Source organism: Montipora capricornis, chromosome 13 (genome assembly GCF_036669925.1).
Source record: "Montipora capricornis isolate CH-2021 chromosome 13, ASM3666992v2, whole genome shotgun sequence".
Taxonomy (NCBI): domain Eukaryota; kingdom Metazoa; phylum Cnidaria; class Anthozoa; order Scleractinia; family Acroporidae; genus Montipora; species Montipora capricornis.
In genome coordinates this window covers 42,664,039-42,682,384 of record NC_090895.1, presented here as the reverse complement: position 1 = coordinate 42,682,384, position 18,346 = coordinate 42,664,039, and the positions used below count along the sequence as shown (strand labels likewise).

The 18,346-nt window shown below is 40.9% G+C and overlaps 1 protein-coding gene across 1 annotated transcript in view; it reads right to left on the bottom strand.

The window, feature by feature from the left end:
• LOC138030847 (collagen alpha-1(III) chain-like) overlaps positions 1 to 18,346 on the bottom strand; it is a 60,469-nt gene that overhangs the window by 37,634 nt on the left and 4,489 nt on the right. The window contains exons 4-14 of the mRNA XM_068878710.1: positions 16,784 to 16,828; positions 15,003 to 15,047; positions 13,894 to 13,938; positions 13,184 to 13,228; positions 12,472 to 12,534; positions 10,242 to 10,322; positions 8,891 to 8,935; positions 3,813 to 3,848; positions 2,257 to 2,292; positions 1,895 to 1,921; positions 199 to 234 (exon numbers count right to left, since the gene is read on the bottom strand). Coding sequence (XP_068734811.1) covers positions 199 to 234; positions 1,895 to 1,921; positions 2,257 to 2,292; positions 3,813 to 3,848; positions 8,891 to 8,935; positions 10,242 to 10,322; positions 12,472 to 12,534; positions 13,184 to 13,228; positions 13,894 to 13,938; positions 15,003 to 15,047; positions 16,784 to 16,828 — 504 coding nt within the window. The remainder of the gene's footprint in view (positions 1 to 198; positions 235 to 1,894; positions 1,922 to 2,256; positions 2,293 to 3,812; positions 3,849 to 8,890; positions 8,936 to 10,241; positions 10,323 to 12,471; positions 12,535 to 13,183; positions 13,229 to 13,893; positions 13,939 to 15,002; positions 15,048 to 16,783; positions 16,829 to 18,346) is intronic.

Below are 18,346 nucleotides of genomic sequence, written 5' to 3'. Positions count from 1 at the left end.
GTCAGTTCTGTTAAATGGAAAGCATCTTAAGTGACTGCTTCAACTCAGCCCATTTTTGTGACATTAATTTCAATTATGTCGACACAGATTTGAGTTCACACTGCTAACTTTTGAACAGCAACCAGCTGAATAACATTGCTTAGTGTTCACAAGTAAAAATATCCACCACCTTTTTTCATACAATGTACAGTCATGTACCTTCTCTCCTTTAGGACCTTTCTCTCCTGGAATTCCCTTAAGACAATAAGCAAAAAAGCATTGTGAGGTAAAAAGAAGTGACACGCTTGAAATTGTAATGTTTTTGTAATCATTTGAGCTGCCAAGCAAAAAAGGGATAAAAGATATCAAATTCTGCCAGATTATTTACAATATCATTATTATTATTATTCCATGAGCACATGTTGGATACAAGATGGTAAATAGCCAAATAAGGGGTGTAGCACCAAGTTGGAATACTGGTAATAATAATTATAATTGTTTTATTAAATTTTCACATAAATTCTGAGCACTTGGACACTTGGAAGCGACCCTTTGTCTGGGGCAGTGCAGCCCAGTGGTTGGAGCGCTTGCCTTGAGATCCAGGGATCCCTGGTTCAAGACACGTTCTAACCACTGGTTGAATTTGTTCCTGGTAGTCTCTGGTTTGACTTCTCAGCTGCACTTGTAAATAGCCAACTAGCTTGCCTGTGCATAGTTGGGATTCTTAACAAATGTTGTTGAATGTTCTGTTCTAATGTGATTGTTTTTCATTGGCCCTGAAAAGCGCCTATGGCGAGAGGTCAATTCAGTATGTATTGTATTGTATTGGAAATTAAGGCCAATCAGTTTCCAGCTTGGCAACACTCGAAATGGTGGGAATGGGCATCTCCTTGATGGATCTCATTTTTGCAAGATCAGCTTGCAAGCTTTTTCCTGTTGCCACACAACCTATAAATCCATCTTCTGAGCCTTAGTTTGTCAACATTTAGTTTGAGTCCCAGTCTTTGGACCATTGTAGGAATGAGGTCAGGGTTGTGTCATGGTCACCTGCCATCTCTTCCATCATCTCCCTGTAACCTGCGACGACCTAGACATTCTTCATTCCCTCCACAACTTTGTGCATCCGCCTTTGAAACACCTCCGGTGCCAAGTGTATTCCAAACGGAATTTGCAGCCAGAGGTATCTGCTGAATGGCAAGTTGAAAGTGGTAAAGTAAGAGGACTCATTATCTAGCCTCATGTGCCAAAACCCATTTCTGACGTCTAGCTTGCTAAACAGCTTAGCACTGTGTAGACGAGTAGTTACCTACTCTATTGTAGGGAGTGGGTAGTGCTCCAGCTGTATTGCTTTGTTGAGATCCTTGGGATCAAGGCAAAGTGTTATCTTGCTATTTGGCTTGGCAGCGGCTGGTATGGAGTCCACCCATGGAGTCGGCTTTGTTACTAGAATGATGATATTCTGACTAGTGAGCCTGTCACGCTCGGCTTTCAGCTAAGAGCGAAGGGTACTTGACACGGAGGATGTTGCACAGACGGAAGCGTCCCATCAAATTTGATGTGGTATTCACCAGTCTGCTGTCCAACCTCCTCAGTCCACATTCTAACGTTCAGTATATACATGCCACGCATGCATAACAGCAATGTTGAGATTAGGGATTGCGGTCTCCTTTTGGTCGCCAGCAATAATAATTTTCTCCATTCTTCTTTCCTTTCCCTGTATTGTATTTTCTTCAATAGCCTATATTATTCCTAATCTTCTAGTTATTTAAATAAAAAGCACAGATGCATGCCCTGGTGGCTCACTTGGTTGCAAATATGTTGTTGTATGGCAATCAAGACATAACAAACAAGAATTTAATTTCTTTTGATGCAACTCAGTTGGAATATCAACAAAGAAAAATAAAGGTAATCTTACCAGCCCCCCAACTTCACCACGATTTCCCTATCAAAGTAAAAAAAAAAGCACCAATCAATATTATTATTGGAAAACATCAATCATTGCAGCTGAACTGTTTAAAGTACACAATACCAGATTTTATGAAATGGTGGATTATTTAAGACTTGAATTCCCAATATTGGTCTCAAAACATGATGTTAGCAATGAAAACAAGTTAATCTTACAAAATTAATCCCTGTATGTAGTTCACAACAAATAAATACTGAGGATTTCATGTTATGAATGTTCGAGCTCAAGACTGTAACAGTAAATGCACTTGCACTTAGAAATGAACAACAGTTGGTAACAAGGTGCCTTTCATAGGATAGGATAATACTTACTCTGATACCAGCTTTACCATCAGGCCCAACTGGTCCCTATGAAATAAAAACTTGACCTTTAAATTTCATTTTATAACAATAATTATTATGTACTATGATGGCTATAATTTTCCTATTGAATTTGATCACAGTATTAATTTTAAAATACAGTCAAATCTGTACAAGGTACAAAACAGCTCCAGGTGCTATGTAAACTGGACTTAAAATACAAAAATACATGTAATGTTCAACTTTTTTCTTATAATGCATACCATATATGTTTGCAAAAATGTAGTGCATGTATGATTTACCTCTTGAGTACATAACAGACCCAAATCAAATCAAACAAAAAAGAACAACACAAAAAGCCTATTGGAGACTATGTGTAATTCAATGTCCAGTTTTGGCAAGTTTGCATTTTTATCATGTTGATGTGTTAAAATATATATATATAATTATAAATAATTTTATTGAACACATCCCTTGAATGGCCATAATAATAACTGAGACAAAGCTAACCATTCATTACCAATTGTTTTGTTTGTTTTACGAGACATCTGCTTTGTCTCTTTCTACTGGGCAAACCTGCCCAGAGGGAAGGAGCACGAACAGGACTCGAGGTCCTATGCGAGGTGCTCCACCCTACCCTATCCAGACCAGAAAGACCAGACCACAACACCAGGAACTACATGCCCTACTCTTTACGACAAGTGGGCGGGTTCTTTTACGTCCCACAGGATTATGAACATTGAAGGGTTGTGAGATGGGACCTCTGGCTTATCGTCCTTATCCGAGAAGACTAGAGAGTCTAACCATTTGCAGATGTAATTACAAAGGCAGCACTTTCTCCTCAGTTATTTAAAGACCCTGAGTGTTGGTCCGGCCGGAGTTGAACTCGCGCGTGACAGCCCGGTGCTCAACCAACTGAGCCACCGGTGCGCGGCAATTTCACATGTCCAAGCAGCAATCACTTGAAGAAAGGACTGAATAATACATGTATCTCATTAGCACATAGATAGAACTTGGGAGATCAAAAACAAATGTATTTTTTTAACAAAGAGAGAGACCACTCTTAGTTGTTTTGAATGAACATCTGCAGTGGTGAGAGCACTCGCCTTCCACCAATGTGTCCCGGATTAGATTCCCAGACTAGGCGTCACTAACCTTGGATGGTAGAGATGATTTGCAAAAACTGTGTGTGCAGACCCACATTAACCAATGACAAAATACTTAATGGTAATGCTGCTCTTCACCATTTTTTACAAATAAAATTATTTCTTTGATTGATATTGGATATGGATCTACAGTTTAAGGGTGAAGATCCATTGTTCTTAATGCAAGTTCATTTATTTGCTGAGCAAATCCCCTCAACTGTTGGGATTACAGTGTTCTAGCTACACCTAAGCAAGCACTACACCTTCACTTAACATAGCTTTCCTTAAGCACCACTGTAAGGGGAGAGAGAAGGGGGGGGGGGAGGGGGGGTAAGTGCACAGTAGTGTTTGGCAGCATACAGTGTAATTATGTACAAAGTCTTGTCAAAGCCACAGCAAGATTGTGACTTGCCATAGTCTTACCTTGGGTCCCATTTCTCCTTTTGTTCCATTAGGGCCCTAAGACACAGCAATAGGTATGTGTTAATGTTATTACTCACGAAAAAACAACACAGACACAATTTGTGGGCCAAGTTGGGCAGGGAATATGCCGGCAAGGCTCGGATGAAACCACCGACCGGAGGGACCGGATGAGGGGCCCCGGCACATCTCGCCACACCGAGGGGGTGCCTCATGCCTGTGCTGCAAGGCGGGCATGGTGGCTGGCATAATGTCCTGGGGCCAAGTTAACCCAGTCCAGCAGTAGAACAACATGCCCCCTCCCTGACGGGGCTTCAGCACAGGGCTGAAGGGGTGCCGCAGGCAGCAATTCCCCGCCCAAAGGCCGAGCAATGCGAAGGTTACCCTGTGCTGAGGCTGATCCTCAAGACCCCTTCTCCACCAAACTACAAGGGAAAAGGGGAGCGAGGCCCTTGTTGGCCCAAGGGGAGGACGAAGGCCGAAAATTTGGGGGAGTGGGGTGTAGAGGATCAGACCCGCGTAATAACATCCTATAATCATGTAGTTCCTAACTAGGGAATAGGAGTAGAATCTAAAGAAGAGTAACTAATAACTAGTATAAAACCCCGTAGCGTCCAAGTCCCAAGAGACAGCAAGTGTTCTCAAGCGGCTGTACGGGTAAAGGGACAACAAAGTTATTACTGACTAAAAGATGACTCTAAAAATATAAACTAAGAACAAGTATAAAACCCCGTAGCGTCCAAGTCGCAAGAGACAGCAAGTGTTCTCAAGCGGCTGTACGGGTAAACAGACAAACAAAGTTATTAGTGATTAAACGTCAGGGCAAGAAGCGAGGTTCTGTGGCACTTGTAAGATTGTTTCCTTTGGTGTCAAGATGTAGCTCTGGTAGGCATCGGATCTCCAGCGACCAAGGACTTTAATCAGCCAATCAGGTAGACCAGCGGCACCAGCCGTTGTTGCGGCTCCAATGCGGAAGCTGTGGGAAGCATAGTGGGTGCTGTTCACACCACAGACGTGTAGGAGGGCGCGTAGATTACTGGTGAGGGAGGAACGGGTGAGGTAACGACCATCGCAAAACTGGAAGAGGGGCTGGGCAGGTCCTTGTGTTGATGTTTGGAGCATGTAATCTCTGAGAGCGGTGACAGCGCAGACCGTTGAGTTTGATTTTGCAATAATGAGCTTGGCTGATTCCCGGAAAGCGTCGGTTTTGGACTTCTTAATAGTAACTTCTAATGAGGAAGGCCGAAAAATAGATGGCTGAAACGTTATGTCCGACCTTGACATATGGGAGGTGATGTCAAAGGTACCACTGCAAGTGAATTCACTGCAGCGAAGGAAACCAAAAAAAGCCAAAGTGAAGGCCGCCCACAGCATGGATGAGTCGGGATCAAGGGACTGGCCTGGTTTTAATTTGTCATGAATACTATGTAGGATAGAGATTGTAATGGGAAGGCGGGTTCGCTTAGGAGTACCGAGGGACGTCTTAATTCCGCGAAGCGTCTTGTAAAGCAGCGGCATAGAGGCGAAATCCAGGGAATAGCCAAACTCAACATGCAAATTTTTAACTGCTGCCAGGTAGACCCTAATAGTACCATGGGAAACTGAAGATGACAGGTGTGTTACGAAATGAATCAAAGTTGTTTTGCGGGCAGGCAACAAGGGGTACCCCGGCGACACTAAGCGATGACCAAGGCAAAAACGGCTAAATTGACGTTCCCCAGCGGAATCAGATCGACGGGTTGAGGTGGCAATAGATTTGAAAATGAAATTGGCCGCTTGCATGGTTAGACCCTCAGCAGGTAAGCAGGGATGGGATAGGGAGTAGGCGATGCATCTGGTGTGAGGAGGTGGAACCGGGACACCTGGAAGCGAGAGAGACTATCAGCAATGCTGTTGTCTAGCCCGGGGACATGTTTGGCAGTGAAGGTAAAGTTGTATTTTAAGGTTTGGAAAGTAATAAGACGGATAAGGTTCATGACACGAGGGATCCTTGAGCTCTTAGAGGATAGTATAGCAACCACAGCCTGATTGTCGCAATGGAAGCAAATTCTACGGTTTGCCCAAAGGGGGCCCCACACCATGCACGCCAAATAGATAGGGAAAAGCTCCTGCCATGTAATGCTGATGCCCATAGAAGTGTTCAGGGAGTGGTTTGATGACTTTTTATCACTAGCGCTTCGAGACTTTGCAGGGGGCTCGTAGTGGCTGGAGGCTGGGTGTTCTCCGTTGCAGGTTTTGCAGCGATGGCTGAAGGGGCAGGGATCTTGGCTGCATCTGAGGCCTCGGTTGTAGTTGTTGCAAACCCCGCGTTGGACTGAGGTTGGCCTAAGGGCAGAAAAGGAGCACCCATGAGACAAATGGTCCCCACTCCCACAAATGGTACAGCAAGATTTTGCCTGTCCTGTGAATTTCAGCAGGTACAGTTGAATATCCCGTTCCCCCCAATTAATTGAAGGGGAGCAGGCCGCTTCCCTGCGGAAATCTATATCGTACGAAAGCCAGGCGAAACCGGCAAATTTGCGGTGCGCAGACCGGATAATCTCCTGGTAGGCGAACATTTCAACAGCCCTGTGGGGAAACGAGGTAAGGAGAACTGTACAGTAAACTGCGAACGCGGACAACCACCTGTCAATCGTGTCGATGTACGTCTTTTTCTTACGGGAGGGGGTAGGGATATTGACATGTTTACCCTCAAATTGTATCGAAATCCCGGGGAGATCGTGGTCAACAAGGGAGGAGTTTTCTGGCAGCAGGGAATCAAACTCAACGAACTCACCGTTCAGGATCGCTTGCCTTGTCTTGTGTGGAACGTGCGCCGCGATCGGAGAAGGAGAACATGAAGACGGAGGCGTAGAAAAGTTCGCGGAAGTCGGCTGAGTGAGGAGACTTGACACAAAACTGGGGTCAGATAGTTGCTGTTCGAACGGTGGATTGGACGGCCTTTCTGGTTGGCAGGCCGGTTGACTGGAAGCGGGTGGACTTAAACGGTTTGTACCGAACGACTGAAGCTTGTCGTCGACGATCGAAGCGATCATTTGTGCCAGCGCGGTCGTGCTTCGCGGAACGCCCCTTTCTTCTTGAACGCCGCCATCTTGGATAGTACTTGAGGATGGGCCAGAGCTGTCGGAAGGATCGGCAGATTCGTCCTGCACAACGGAGATTTCCTCTGGGTCGGGTCGTGAGGAAGTTTGTGCGGGCTGAACCGTAGAACTTGTGTTTGCACGGGCCCTTTTGGGAGCAGGCTGGCGTTGATCGGAGCGTCGTGTTCGTGGGGGATTTTCCCTCCTTTCAGGTATTTGAGAGACGCCAGTTGGGATAGAATTCAACCGCTCAAGGAGATTTTCACGGGACCCAGTAATGGGCAAGTTGTTTTGAGCCAATAGAAGGCGGAGCACTTCGTTGGACAAGGTCGAAGAATCCATAGAAAAATAACCTCTGAAAATTTGGTATTGCTGCACGCAACGAAGGCAGAAATGAAATGCCTTTGGATTACAGGACGCATGGTACAAAAGAGGCCACCACGTGATAGTGGCGCGGCACGGAGGCCGAGGGTTCAAAGGTTATCGCTCCTAAACATTAACTTTAATTTTATACTAAAATAACACAAAAGGGTTGTCATGAGTGAACACAATAGAAAAATGTTCCAGACCTAAGCTTTGGACACTAAAACTAGCCAGAGAATTAGCTCTTCTGGCTTCTTCCTCTTTTTTTCCATGGGTAAAGGAAACACAAAAAGACTGCATAAAGTATACATTAACATGTACAATTTATGCGCATGTATACAAGTCATGAAGTCATCACACCCTCCCAAATGACTACAATAAATAATTACAATTGTCATCCACTGCAGCTTATTGTTTGTTTGTTTATTTGTTTATGAGCATTACAATATGATCATAGTCCTAGGCGACCCGCAATTAGCGAAGCTATTCTGGGTGGGCCACCTTTCTTAAAGAAGTCCTGTCTCTGTTCTTGAACACGTATTATTAAATAAAATCCCAAAGTACATACAAAATAAGAAATCAGTTAATTAGTTAATTAATTACACAGTTATCAACATACAAAGTTGAAATATGACTACAATATGATTACAATATAAAATGATTAGATTTGAGTTTAAATTTAGATTTATCAGAAAGTTACTTATTGGAATTGTATGTTACACACATGTGCACATGCACTACACAGTAATCGATTAGATCCTCAATGTAAACTTCAATATCATGCTTATCATCACCCATTGTTTTAAGGTTCAGAATGGAGGAATGGAGGTTTTCTCAGCGGTGATAATAATTATTGTTACTCATGAATGCATACATTAAAAAATATAATGTTTAGGTTAAGCATGTGGCTTTTCATTTTACACCTTATTTAACTCATTAATAATTTATGCTGGGTTGATTATCTTATTCAGACTTTCCTCCATTTACAAAAGATTGTTTTACAAAAACAAAATGGTATGACATGCATTGTACATGACATGCTGGCACTGAATAGGTGGTTTACAAAAATGGTATCAGTGTTGTATCTGACTTGATGGACACAAGGCAAAATATGATACAATGTACACTTCCATTCGTATTGTCAACATTGTTTACATTTGTTTTTATTTTGTAGAGTCTTTCAGACCAGCACATAATTTAGTAGAACAATCAGTATATACACTGCTGGAAAAAAATCTTGTGATAATAATCATGACTTCACATTACTTCCTACACTAAAGCAGATTCATTTTTTTTTTTTACAATATTATCCCATTTGATGTAGATTTCTAATTAACAGGGGGGGGGGGGGGGCAAGAGGACCGGTCACTCCTCTTTTTTCCTGTAGCCTTAGGTTTTGGTCCAAAATGCCACATCTCACTCGACATGAATTTGCTTGGTTCCCAGGGAGGGGGGGGGAAGGGGTGAACATTTCCCTTAGATCATCACTGAAGGGTCAGTTAAATGAAGTAAACTCAAAATTCTGTAGTTGTGTGGACTTATAATAATTCATGCCAAGAAACATCTACTGAACCTGTAAACCCACAATTATTATTATCAAAGTACATGTATTACACATTGTACACGAACAGGACCAACCTGGGCACCTTTAGTTGCATTAACTGGGCCATCATATGCATCACCCTGTAAGACAGATAAAGCAGATAAGACATTTAAACTCCAGGGCCCGGTTGTTCAAAAGCCAATTAACGCTAATCCCAGATTAAAGATTAACCAAGGAGTTTATTTCTCTACTCCCAAAGTGCTGTTCAACGCTGATATTCGGCCAAACGTTACATTGGAAGAAGTCAATCTTGGAAAACAGAAATAAGCAAAAGAAGCTTTTTACCAAAAAGTTAAAACTTCAAACAAAAGTTTACGCTAATCCTGGATTAAGTTAATCGGCTTTCGAACAACCGGGCCCAGGCCACTATCTCTCTACAGCTAAAAAGATACATACAAGTCATGTAAAATAGAAAGATTGGAAACTTCACAAGCCAACATGCTGATGGAAAGCAAGAATGATGATGACACCTGAAGATGGTGAAAAATGACAAGTTTGATGTCTGGTAGCCTGCTTGCAGGCGGTAGATGTTGTCGCCATGAAACATGTATCAGACGCCATATCGGATGAGTGTGGGATGAGGTAGGTCTGGGGCGGGTGACAAAACGACGGGATGGGGAGTGGGAAGAGCAGAGAGAAAAACCTACTCTCATGTTTCAAAAGACTGTGTCTTTCCAATTGGGAGTCTGCTGAGAGTCTTCTTCTTCTTTCAAATGTTGCAAGCGGGGTCAGGGCAGCTTAGTGGTTATCCCCGAGCCCCCGAGCCCCGAGGTCGTCTGTGGGCTGACTTTCAGTCAATGGCCATATTTATACAAGAGGACGTCAAACAGGTCTCAGACATCTAAGACACCTTAGACGACTAGTATAAATACGGGAAATAAGGTGGACACATTAAACATCAGACAAATGAAACGTCTCAAGTTAAGTGGGTCTAAATGATGCACTTCACAGATGTCTTAGCCATCTCAGACATCTAAGCCGTCTAGTATAAAGACGAGACGCACTAAACTGGGACGCACTTAGCAATGAAGGGCACACATTCTCTTTGGTGATTACCGGTAAATCCCAGTATCTTTTGAAGAAAATCATGAAGTTGAATTTGATTTCTAGGCGTTGAAGTTAACTGCATCCTGTATTTATATTAGTCGCACTTATGGCCAGATGTGTGGACGGTTTAGACGTCCTCTAGTACAAATATGGCCAATCTCAATCTGACTCTGAGGGTTTTTCTCCGGGCAGCTGTAGGCAGATACCCTTGATAGGGATAGCCTCTGGTATCCTTCCCTTTCATTGAAGTGAATGAATGAAGTTGGTATAATTAAAGGTATGGTTCTGGCAAAACTATCAGTCTATGATAAATTGAATCACTGTATACACTGTAATTACCTTGGGGCCCTGTGGGCCTTTGTCCCCAGGATCACCTGCAACACCCATGGTGCCTGTCTGTCCATCAAAGCCAGGTTCTCCCTGCAAATCAAAACATAGAATTTTGTTTGAACTATTGGATTATATTTGCATGGAATGAATAATTACAACAACAAAAAGGATCATTGCTTCAGTTTGACAAAAACTGCTATCAATGCAGGTCCTCTAAACAATGATTCATTTGTACTGTACATAAACTGCATATCACTAAAACACTACTACTGCAGTCCTTTGGTAGCAAATAGCATGCTTTGTCAAGTCTGGTCGCAGCTTTTCTAATGCTAGATTATGCCTACGTCTAGTTGGATAAATATGATTGAATCTGCATTTTTATCCAGGCAAAACCTTCGACTAACCTGCGTAGCAACCGATTCCAGTTGGCGAGTAAGGAATTCATTTTTCAGGTCATGCAAGAAGACGGTGAGCACAAAAAAAATGGAGGGGGGAGGGGTACCGGAGAGGAGAAGGAAACGTTCCTTCCCTCCCCTTCTTGCTTCTCCCCACTTTTTGCATGGCCAGAACATCAAAAATCTTCAAAATTCCCTGCACAGAAACACTTGCTTCAAGGGCTACAGTTCTACCTTTGTTTTATTGCGTCAATTTGTTCCACAGTTAAGAAAAAATGCAGTGAGCATTTGAATAGCCTTTCGCTTTCACATGCCTTTGCATTGGGGCATGTGAAACTTGTAAAACTGAGCATACAGGAAAATGTGCAAATATTTATATTTTTGGATTATTTCAGATTCCCAATTTTTCTTGCATGCGGTGCAGCCACTCTGAGATATTAAGGACGTTCGCGCGAAATTTTTTCAACATTGATTTTTTTCTGAAACTTTTACCACTGTAAGATGATGAGTTAGTTATGTCAGAAATGTAAAAAAAATGGGGGGTCACCGACTTCGTTTTGGAGAGAACATGCCCAGAAAAACACCCAAAATGTGACAAAATCGGGCTTCGTTAGCGAATAAGGCCAGTGTCTGTAAACCCAAATATATTGCAATTAAATCTTTGAAGAGAAATCTTCTCTGCTAAATATTGTTTAAGTGGACTTATTAAGTGAATTTAGTCAACTGGTGAGGTTCCTTAAAGATCAAGTTCGCATTTAGCGACCACAGTTTCACGCGCCTTGCCGCCGCAAGATGGCAGGATTTGATGTCCCGTGAGCAGAAATCTTGAAATTTTTTTAACTTCCCACATTGATTTTTTGTTCATTTTTGGACAACGTGGAGATAATTGTAAATAAAATCCGTTTCTGGAAAGAAAAATTGGGGTCACCGAACGTCCAAGACCGTTAAATCCAGGCAAAGCTATAGCAATGGCCTTTTGCCCTACCATTTCTCATTTTATTACTTAGCGCGCGCGCTCGTGTATGACGTGGCGTGTGCATTTGCGTGTGCAGTAAGGATGCGCAGAAACAATTGGCGCGAACGTCCTTAAGGCAACAGCATTACCACAGATAATAATGCTACATAATATTTGGCTGCTTTCATCTTTGCCTTTGTCCTGTCCCAGTTTTTGTCCTACACTGTCCCTTAGTAATTTCGATGTAGTCTTGATAGACAAAGACAAAGTTTTGATGCATCCTGGTGCCAAATAGGATATAATTTATACATTGTACTTTGCACGCTATTGTAGCATACCCTGTCAACTCCAGTCACTGCTTCTCTAATGATAAATTACGCATTATGCAGTTGGATAACTATGTACTAACAGTTTATTTACTATAGGGAAGATGTCGTTGACGTTACTTATTAACATTAATGTGCCAACCAAAGCCTCATTGGCTATCGAAACAAAGGGTCTTTTGTTGCTGTGGTTGGCACATTTTGATTAACAAAAGTAATGTTTGTAAACAGATATCTTCCCTATAATGCTTCATACTTCTTGGCCAACAAAAGTCATCATGAGAACAAAACTTTTACTTGAGTCCAGGTACAGACCCAAAAGATGGATGCCCATGAAACATTGTGTTTAATCCATGCTTGTTCAAGTACTAGTAGGTCTTCAAGATCTTTGGTTTTTATGCTTGTGAGGATTCTAAGAAGCTGCATTATTGCTGATATGAGGCTTTTTTTGTTGTTTTCAGCAGAAAATGTTGTGATTATAAAGTGGATGCAAATTCTCAACAATTTCATGGACCCCTTTCCTTTCTTTCATGCTGTCAGATGCAAAATACATGTATCATACTCACTTTTTCCCCATCACAACCACAGAGTCCCATGAAACCTTTGGGCCCATGAATACCTGGAATACCCTAGAAAGAAAGAAAGACCAATAAGAAATGTTCTTCATATGGTGAAAATTAAAGTGCATGTATAATAACTAAGATAAAAGCACATGCACGATAAGCAATAATTTTTATTCCTCTTACAATGTATTAGTTAGTCATTGAATAGGTATAAGTAAAAAAGTAGTAGTAGTTTTTGACGACATTGACATTTTCCAGGATGAATGCTTTTTATACCTTGGCAGGCACAGTAAGTCAGAAAATTGTTTTGGAGGGGACTCAATCTCAAATCCATGCATGTTGATAGTGATTAACATATCAGTAACTAAGAGATAATATTGTAGCAAATTTCTGCAGTATTAATGCCAGTTTCTGTGTAACAAAAAGGGCTTTTATTTTAAAGATGTAGAGAATGTTATTTCCTTACATTACTGTTAATGCACAGAGTTTGTCCTCTGGGAGAACCATTCAGTTATTACTAAAACTAGTTTTAAAATTTACCCAGGGACTGGAATATAGAAATAAGTGTATTTTTACACGGAATGGAAGATAAGAACTACTGTATACAAAACAATACTGCAATCTACATTGTATTGGTATCTGTTATTGCTAAATCTTTGAGTATTGATAGTACAGCAACAAATTAGGACAAGAACCACATTATTGTAACACTTACTGGTATTCCATGAAGGCCTGGAAACCCAGGAACACCAACCAATCCCTAAAAAAGACAAAAAGAACGATGTCACTGTACATGTACCGGTACATGCATATTTATCTCTCAAATACTGAGGTATACTTACAGGTATACAATCATGCAGTCAATAATTATGTCTGGTGATGCAAGCGAGATGTACAGTCATACCCCATAAGTTCCATTACAGACGTACCAAGCCAGCTTGTTTGACAGGTACTTTTATGTTGCTGTAGTCAATTAGGATGCCTTGGGACCTTGGCAACTTGGCAAGTTCAAGGCCATGGCCTCCACGAGCCACGAGCCCTTCATCTCCTCGGCATGGAATGGGGCTAATGGCTAAGTTACAGCATTTGCCCGACATGGGGGTGGTATTCTAACTGGGAGTTGGCCGCACACAGTAGAATCGTCTGGATTCCCAAGGCACCCACCTTCCATTTAAGCGAGGCAGCAGTCACAAAATAATAATTATTTACAAATTAATGAAATAGGAAAGGAAGGAAACCTATTTTACTTTACCAATTACCATCACAGTTCTCCACACAGAGACATCCAAGGACAAGAAAAACTCATTTTCAAGGGAGGTACATTATCCATTGTGAGTTATACAGTACATGTCTTATGTGCAAGGTCATATTGCTGTTGCAGGTTAGCTCTATTTTCCAGTATGAAATTTCAAGGAAGTACTGTACCTTTTCACCTGCTTCTCCAATCTCCCCGGACACTCCAGCATTTCCCTGAGAAAAAAACAAACAAACAATTCAGAACCATAATTTTATACCAATGTAAGCAAGCAGAAGAATCTTTGGAAAAAAAATCAAAATTTTGAAGATGATAAAAGCCTATTTCTGAGTTAATGTCAGCCTCCTCTTCTAAGCGAGTCTAAGTGTGAAGTTTTTCTCATGAAAATTAGTTTTCATTCATATGTAAAGTAGAAAAAACAAAAACTTCGCACTTAGTCTCGCTTTGAAGTGGAGGTAGACATGAACTCGGAAATGGCCTATTATTTTATGAGAACAAAGTACATTTTTACTATTGTCATTCCACACATCCCTCACTAAAAACTACCTGATTCCTGTAAAATGTGGCCAAACAAAATCCAGTTTTCACTCCTCGCGTTCAAAACTGACCAAATGGACCTCAGACAGCATGACTATTTCAGGGGTGGGGGGTAGGGGGTGAAGGGTACCATAGCTGAAATAACCCAAACCTTTACAAAAACACAAACCTTAGGCTTAAACACTATGCTAATGTTTAGGCCTAAGGTTAGCATATTTGTAAAGCTTTGCATCGTTTCAGCTATGGTACCCTTCACTCCCTACCCCCTACCCCTGCAATAGTCATCATTGCCAACCTAAGAAGATTGGATCTAGGAAAAAGTGACAGCATTTCTCGCTAGCTTAAAATTTCAGCATGTAAATTCAGCTTATTACATGATTTTAAAAGTCTGGAAACCCAAAAATCCCGTGGTGCATATTATATTAAACCAGCCTAAACCAGCCAGACAATTTTACTTGTCAATGGGGAACCCCCGGGAGTCAATGGGTTAATTCAGACACATACAAAAGCATTGCATTCTTAAACTAGTGGGTCTTTAATCTCATTTTCTCGTTGATCCAGCTCTCTCAAGATTTTAAAGTTAGTTATGGCAGACCATTAAATAGGCAAATTCCAGTTAAAAATAAACAGGTGTCTTTTTGAAACCAAGGCTTAAAACTTGGGTCACTTGGGTCACACTGAAGAAAAGTACTTACTGTGACCAAAATATGAAAACCAACCAAATTCAATCAAATACATGTACCTTGTATCCTTTTAAGCCTCTCAAGCCATCTCTTCCAGGAGGACCCTACAAAACATGAAAAAAAGGTCATCTAAAGTGACTTTATGTCAACCTATTATTTTACAATGACTGCAAAAATTCTCGCATGGTCATTGGCTAATTTTTATTATCAATAAGCGGACAGACACATAAATTTATAATTTATGCAATAATGACACGATAATGCTCGCCTCAGATTGAAGTTTCTTGCATTTTTGTCTCTCTTTCTTCTCGTATTTTGACTTAATTTTGACCCCCCATCGCCTTGTGGATCCACAGCTACTTTGACAATGTTATGATGCAATTCATGATCAATAACAGGACAGACGCATGAAAAACTGACATTCACAATATTCTAATTTTTGTGCAATTTACTTCCTGTTAAGCATTGTAAGTAATTTAAAACTTTAGTGTATAAAGACAATGGTACTTTAATAATAATGTCACAATTGCTGGCAATCCTAACAAATTACTCCTACAGAGATCTTACTTACTATCCATAGCATGCTTGACCTTACAGATGTACTTAATAATTATTAAAGTGTGCTATTTTCTGCATTTTCCTGGGTTTTTTACACTAGCATGCTCAATTCTCTATTCATTATGGACAAATTAGAATAATAATTTATTGTACACATGTACGGTAAACGTCCATGTATACTCCGCACTTTTTTTCACAAAATTGAAGCCATAAATCAAGGGTGCGGCTTATCCATGGATACATCTGTGTTTGGAGTTTTAAAAAACCTAATTAATATTCATACAACTTCTTAAGATCTCAGTAAAGAAACATAAAAGAAACTGAGAGCATTTTGTTGTTGTTTATTGACTTTTTAATGAGTGGTGGCTCCTAAAGGAGCCGTTTGTGTCTTCGCCTGTTTATCAGCAAATCTTGCTCTCCAAGAGTTCTTTCAAGCAATTAATTTTCGCTTTACTCGAACAAGTAAACACCACCCTACAAGGAATCTCCATTCCTCCGCACAGCAGCGCACAGCTGTTTGCAGTGACTTCTTTGGCCAGTCACTTCCATGCATATCTTTCCGCCACGTGCAATAAAATACCACAAAATTCGCGAATACTCGCAAGGTAAATGGCCGACTGTTTTGTTGTCCTTGACCATCTTCTCGGCAAATTTGTTGACTGCATTATCAAGCTCCTGTTCTGCATGAATTTTTTCGCCTATTGCGGGCACAACTTTATAGAAGTGGTCATGATACCCAGGCCCTGGCCCAGACTCCTCCCCACATTTAAAGCTTGGCTACTAAGCACTCGTTCGCTTTGTTTCAATATCGAAGGAATTTCAACTTAATGGTGAAACCTTGATTGTTTGTCCTTGTTGGTTTATAGCAATAGAACGTTACTGGAACTTCAAACTTTATTGTATTACATTTTTTTCCAAAATCTGCGCTTCTAAATTCGGGGTGCGGCTTATCTACGGATGTGGCTTATACATGGACGTTTACGGTACATGTACCTGTGGTACTGCATGGCAACGATTTTATTTCCGTGTTTTCCGTCTTCTGTCCTTGTAGTTTACCATAGAATCCTTTCATGCACTTTGTCATTAATAATAAATTATCATTAATTTAAATTAAATTATCATTAATAATAAATTATCATTTTATCATGAGTAATTAATTATCATTAATAATGAATATAATAATAAATTATCATTAAGAATAAATTATCATTATTAAACGTTTTTCAATACATTACAATGTTAGCATACATTTAATATTTTTAACTTTTAATGTCTTACACACCTCTAATCCTTGTAATCCTCGTTTGCCATGTTGACCTGGCCTTCCCTACGGAAAAGAAAATACAAAAAATAAACAATTGATCTTCATAGTTTAAAAAAATACTATGTAGATATTGTCGCTGTTTTCAAGCTTTATTATACATTTATTACATGGCTTGTGTTTGTAGCCGATACAACGCGCGCTCTGATTGGCTAATTGTGACTGAATTTTAGGGCATTATTCTCCCGTAATGCCCACGGGCCGATTACGGGCTTGCAAAAACAAAGCAAAAGGTAATTAAAAAACCATATAATAAACTACTTACTAACTAAGCTAGCTCAAGCCATACTGGGGAATATTGGCCCTCGGTCGTTTTTGTACGGACCAAGCGCAGCGAGGTCCGTACTGCCACGACCTTGGGCCAATATTCCCCAGTACGGCCCTCGCGCTCGATTAGTAAGAAGTTAGTAATGCCCACTCCAACCTCTCTTGCCTGATTACCTAGGTGCATTCTAAATTCTGGAATACAATGTAGTTTCACCAATGTACATGTATCCTTACCAGGGACAAGATGTTTAGTGCATATGACTTTTGAGCATACTTAATCGCAGAGTCAGGCCATAATTAGGAAAATACACGAACCATAATGATGTATTAAGTTGATTCCAATGAGCGTCTTTACATAGAGCCCTTCAAACTGGGGGTGTGTGGAAAAGCAGGAATCTGAAACCAGATCCCAAACTGGATTACTGAACAAGAAAGATCAATGATATCCAGTTGTCTTATTTCACCTCAAAAAGTTGTACGGATTTGGAGTACTACATGTACATGTAAGAACATTGTTGTGACAACAAAGTTTGTTTGTTCGTTCGTTCGTGGGAAACAATGTGCTTGATACTCCAAATCCATAAAAATCAGGGATGTAATATAACATACATTGTACAGTACAACTTTTCATCTGAAATAAAACAACTGCCTATCAATGACCTTTCTTGTTCTTATTCCCGTTCCAGTTCCAGTTCCACTTCCAGTTCCAGGTCCAGATTTCCCAGATGCCCTCAAACTGGCACAAACATGAAATGGAACTGCCGACTCATTAGTTGGGTTAAAGGAATGTTGGACTACCATGCACATGAGGGACGTTTGGGGATCTAAACAATCACAACAACATACAGAATCCTTAGCCCATTGACTCCTGTAACGCCAGAAAATTTTACGCATGAATTGGGGGTGTCCCCTCCATTAAAGGTCAGTCAGCATTGGGACCATACCGACCAGGCTTCTGTTGTTGAAAAGGTGGATAGCGTTAGCCACTGGATAAATCACTATCCAACGGATAGGGCGGTTTTCAATTGAGTGTCGAAAGTAATTAGCGAATTGCTTTAGTTCATGATTACTTCCCTCAGTGATTGGTTCAAAGTTCTCGCACCATTTTTTCAACCAAATCAGAAGTGAAACCAAAACCAATCGTGGCTCGCGCGTGCACATTTTCCTGCGCTTTGTGTCAGCTACGTGTAATTACTTCGAGTTTTGATTGGTTTGCCGGATTGTCTCCGTCCTTTTTGATTGGCCAAAGTAATTACT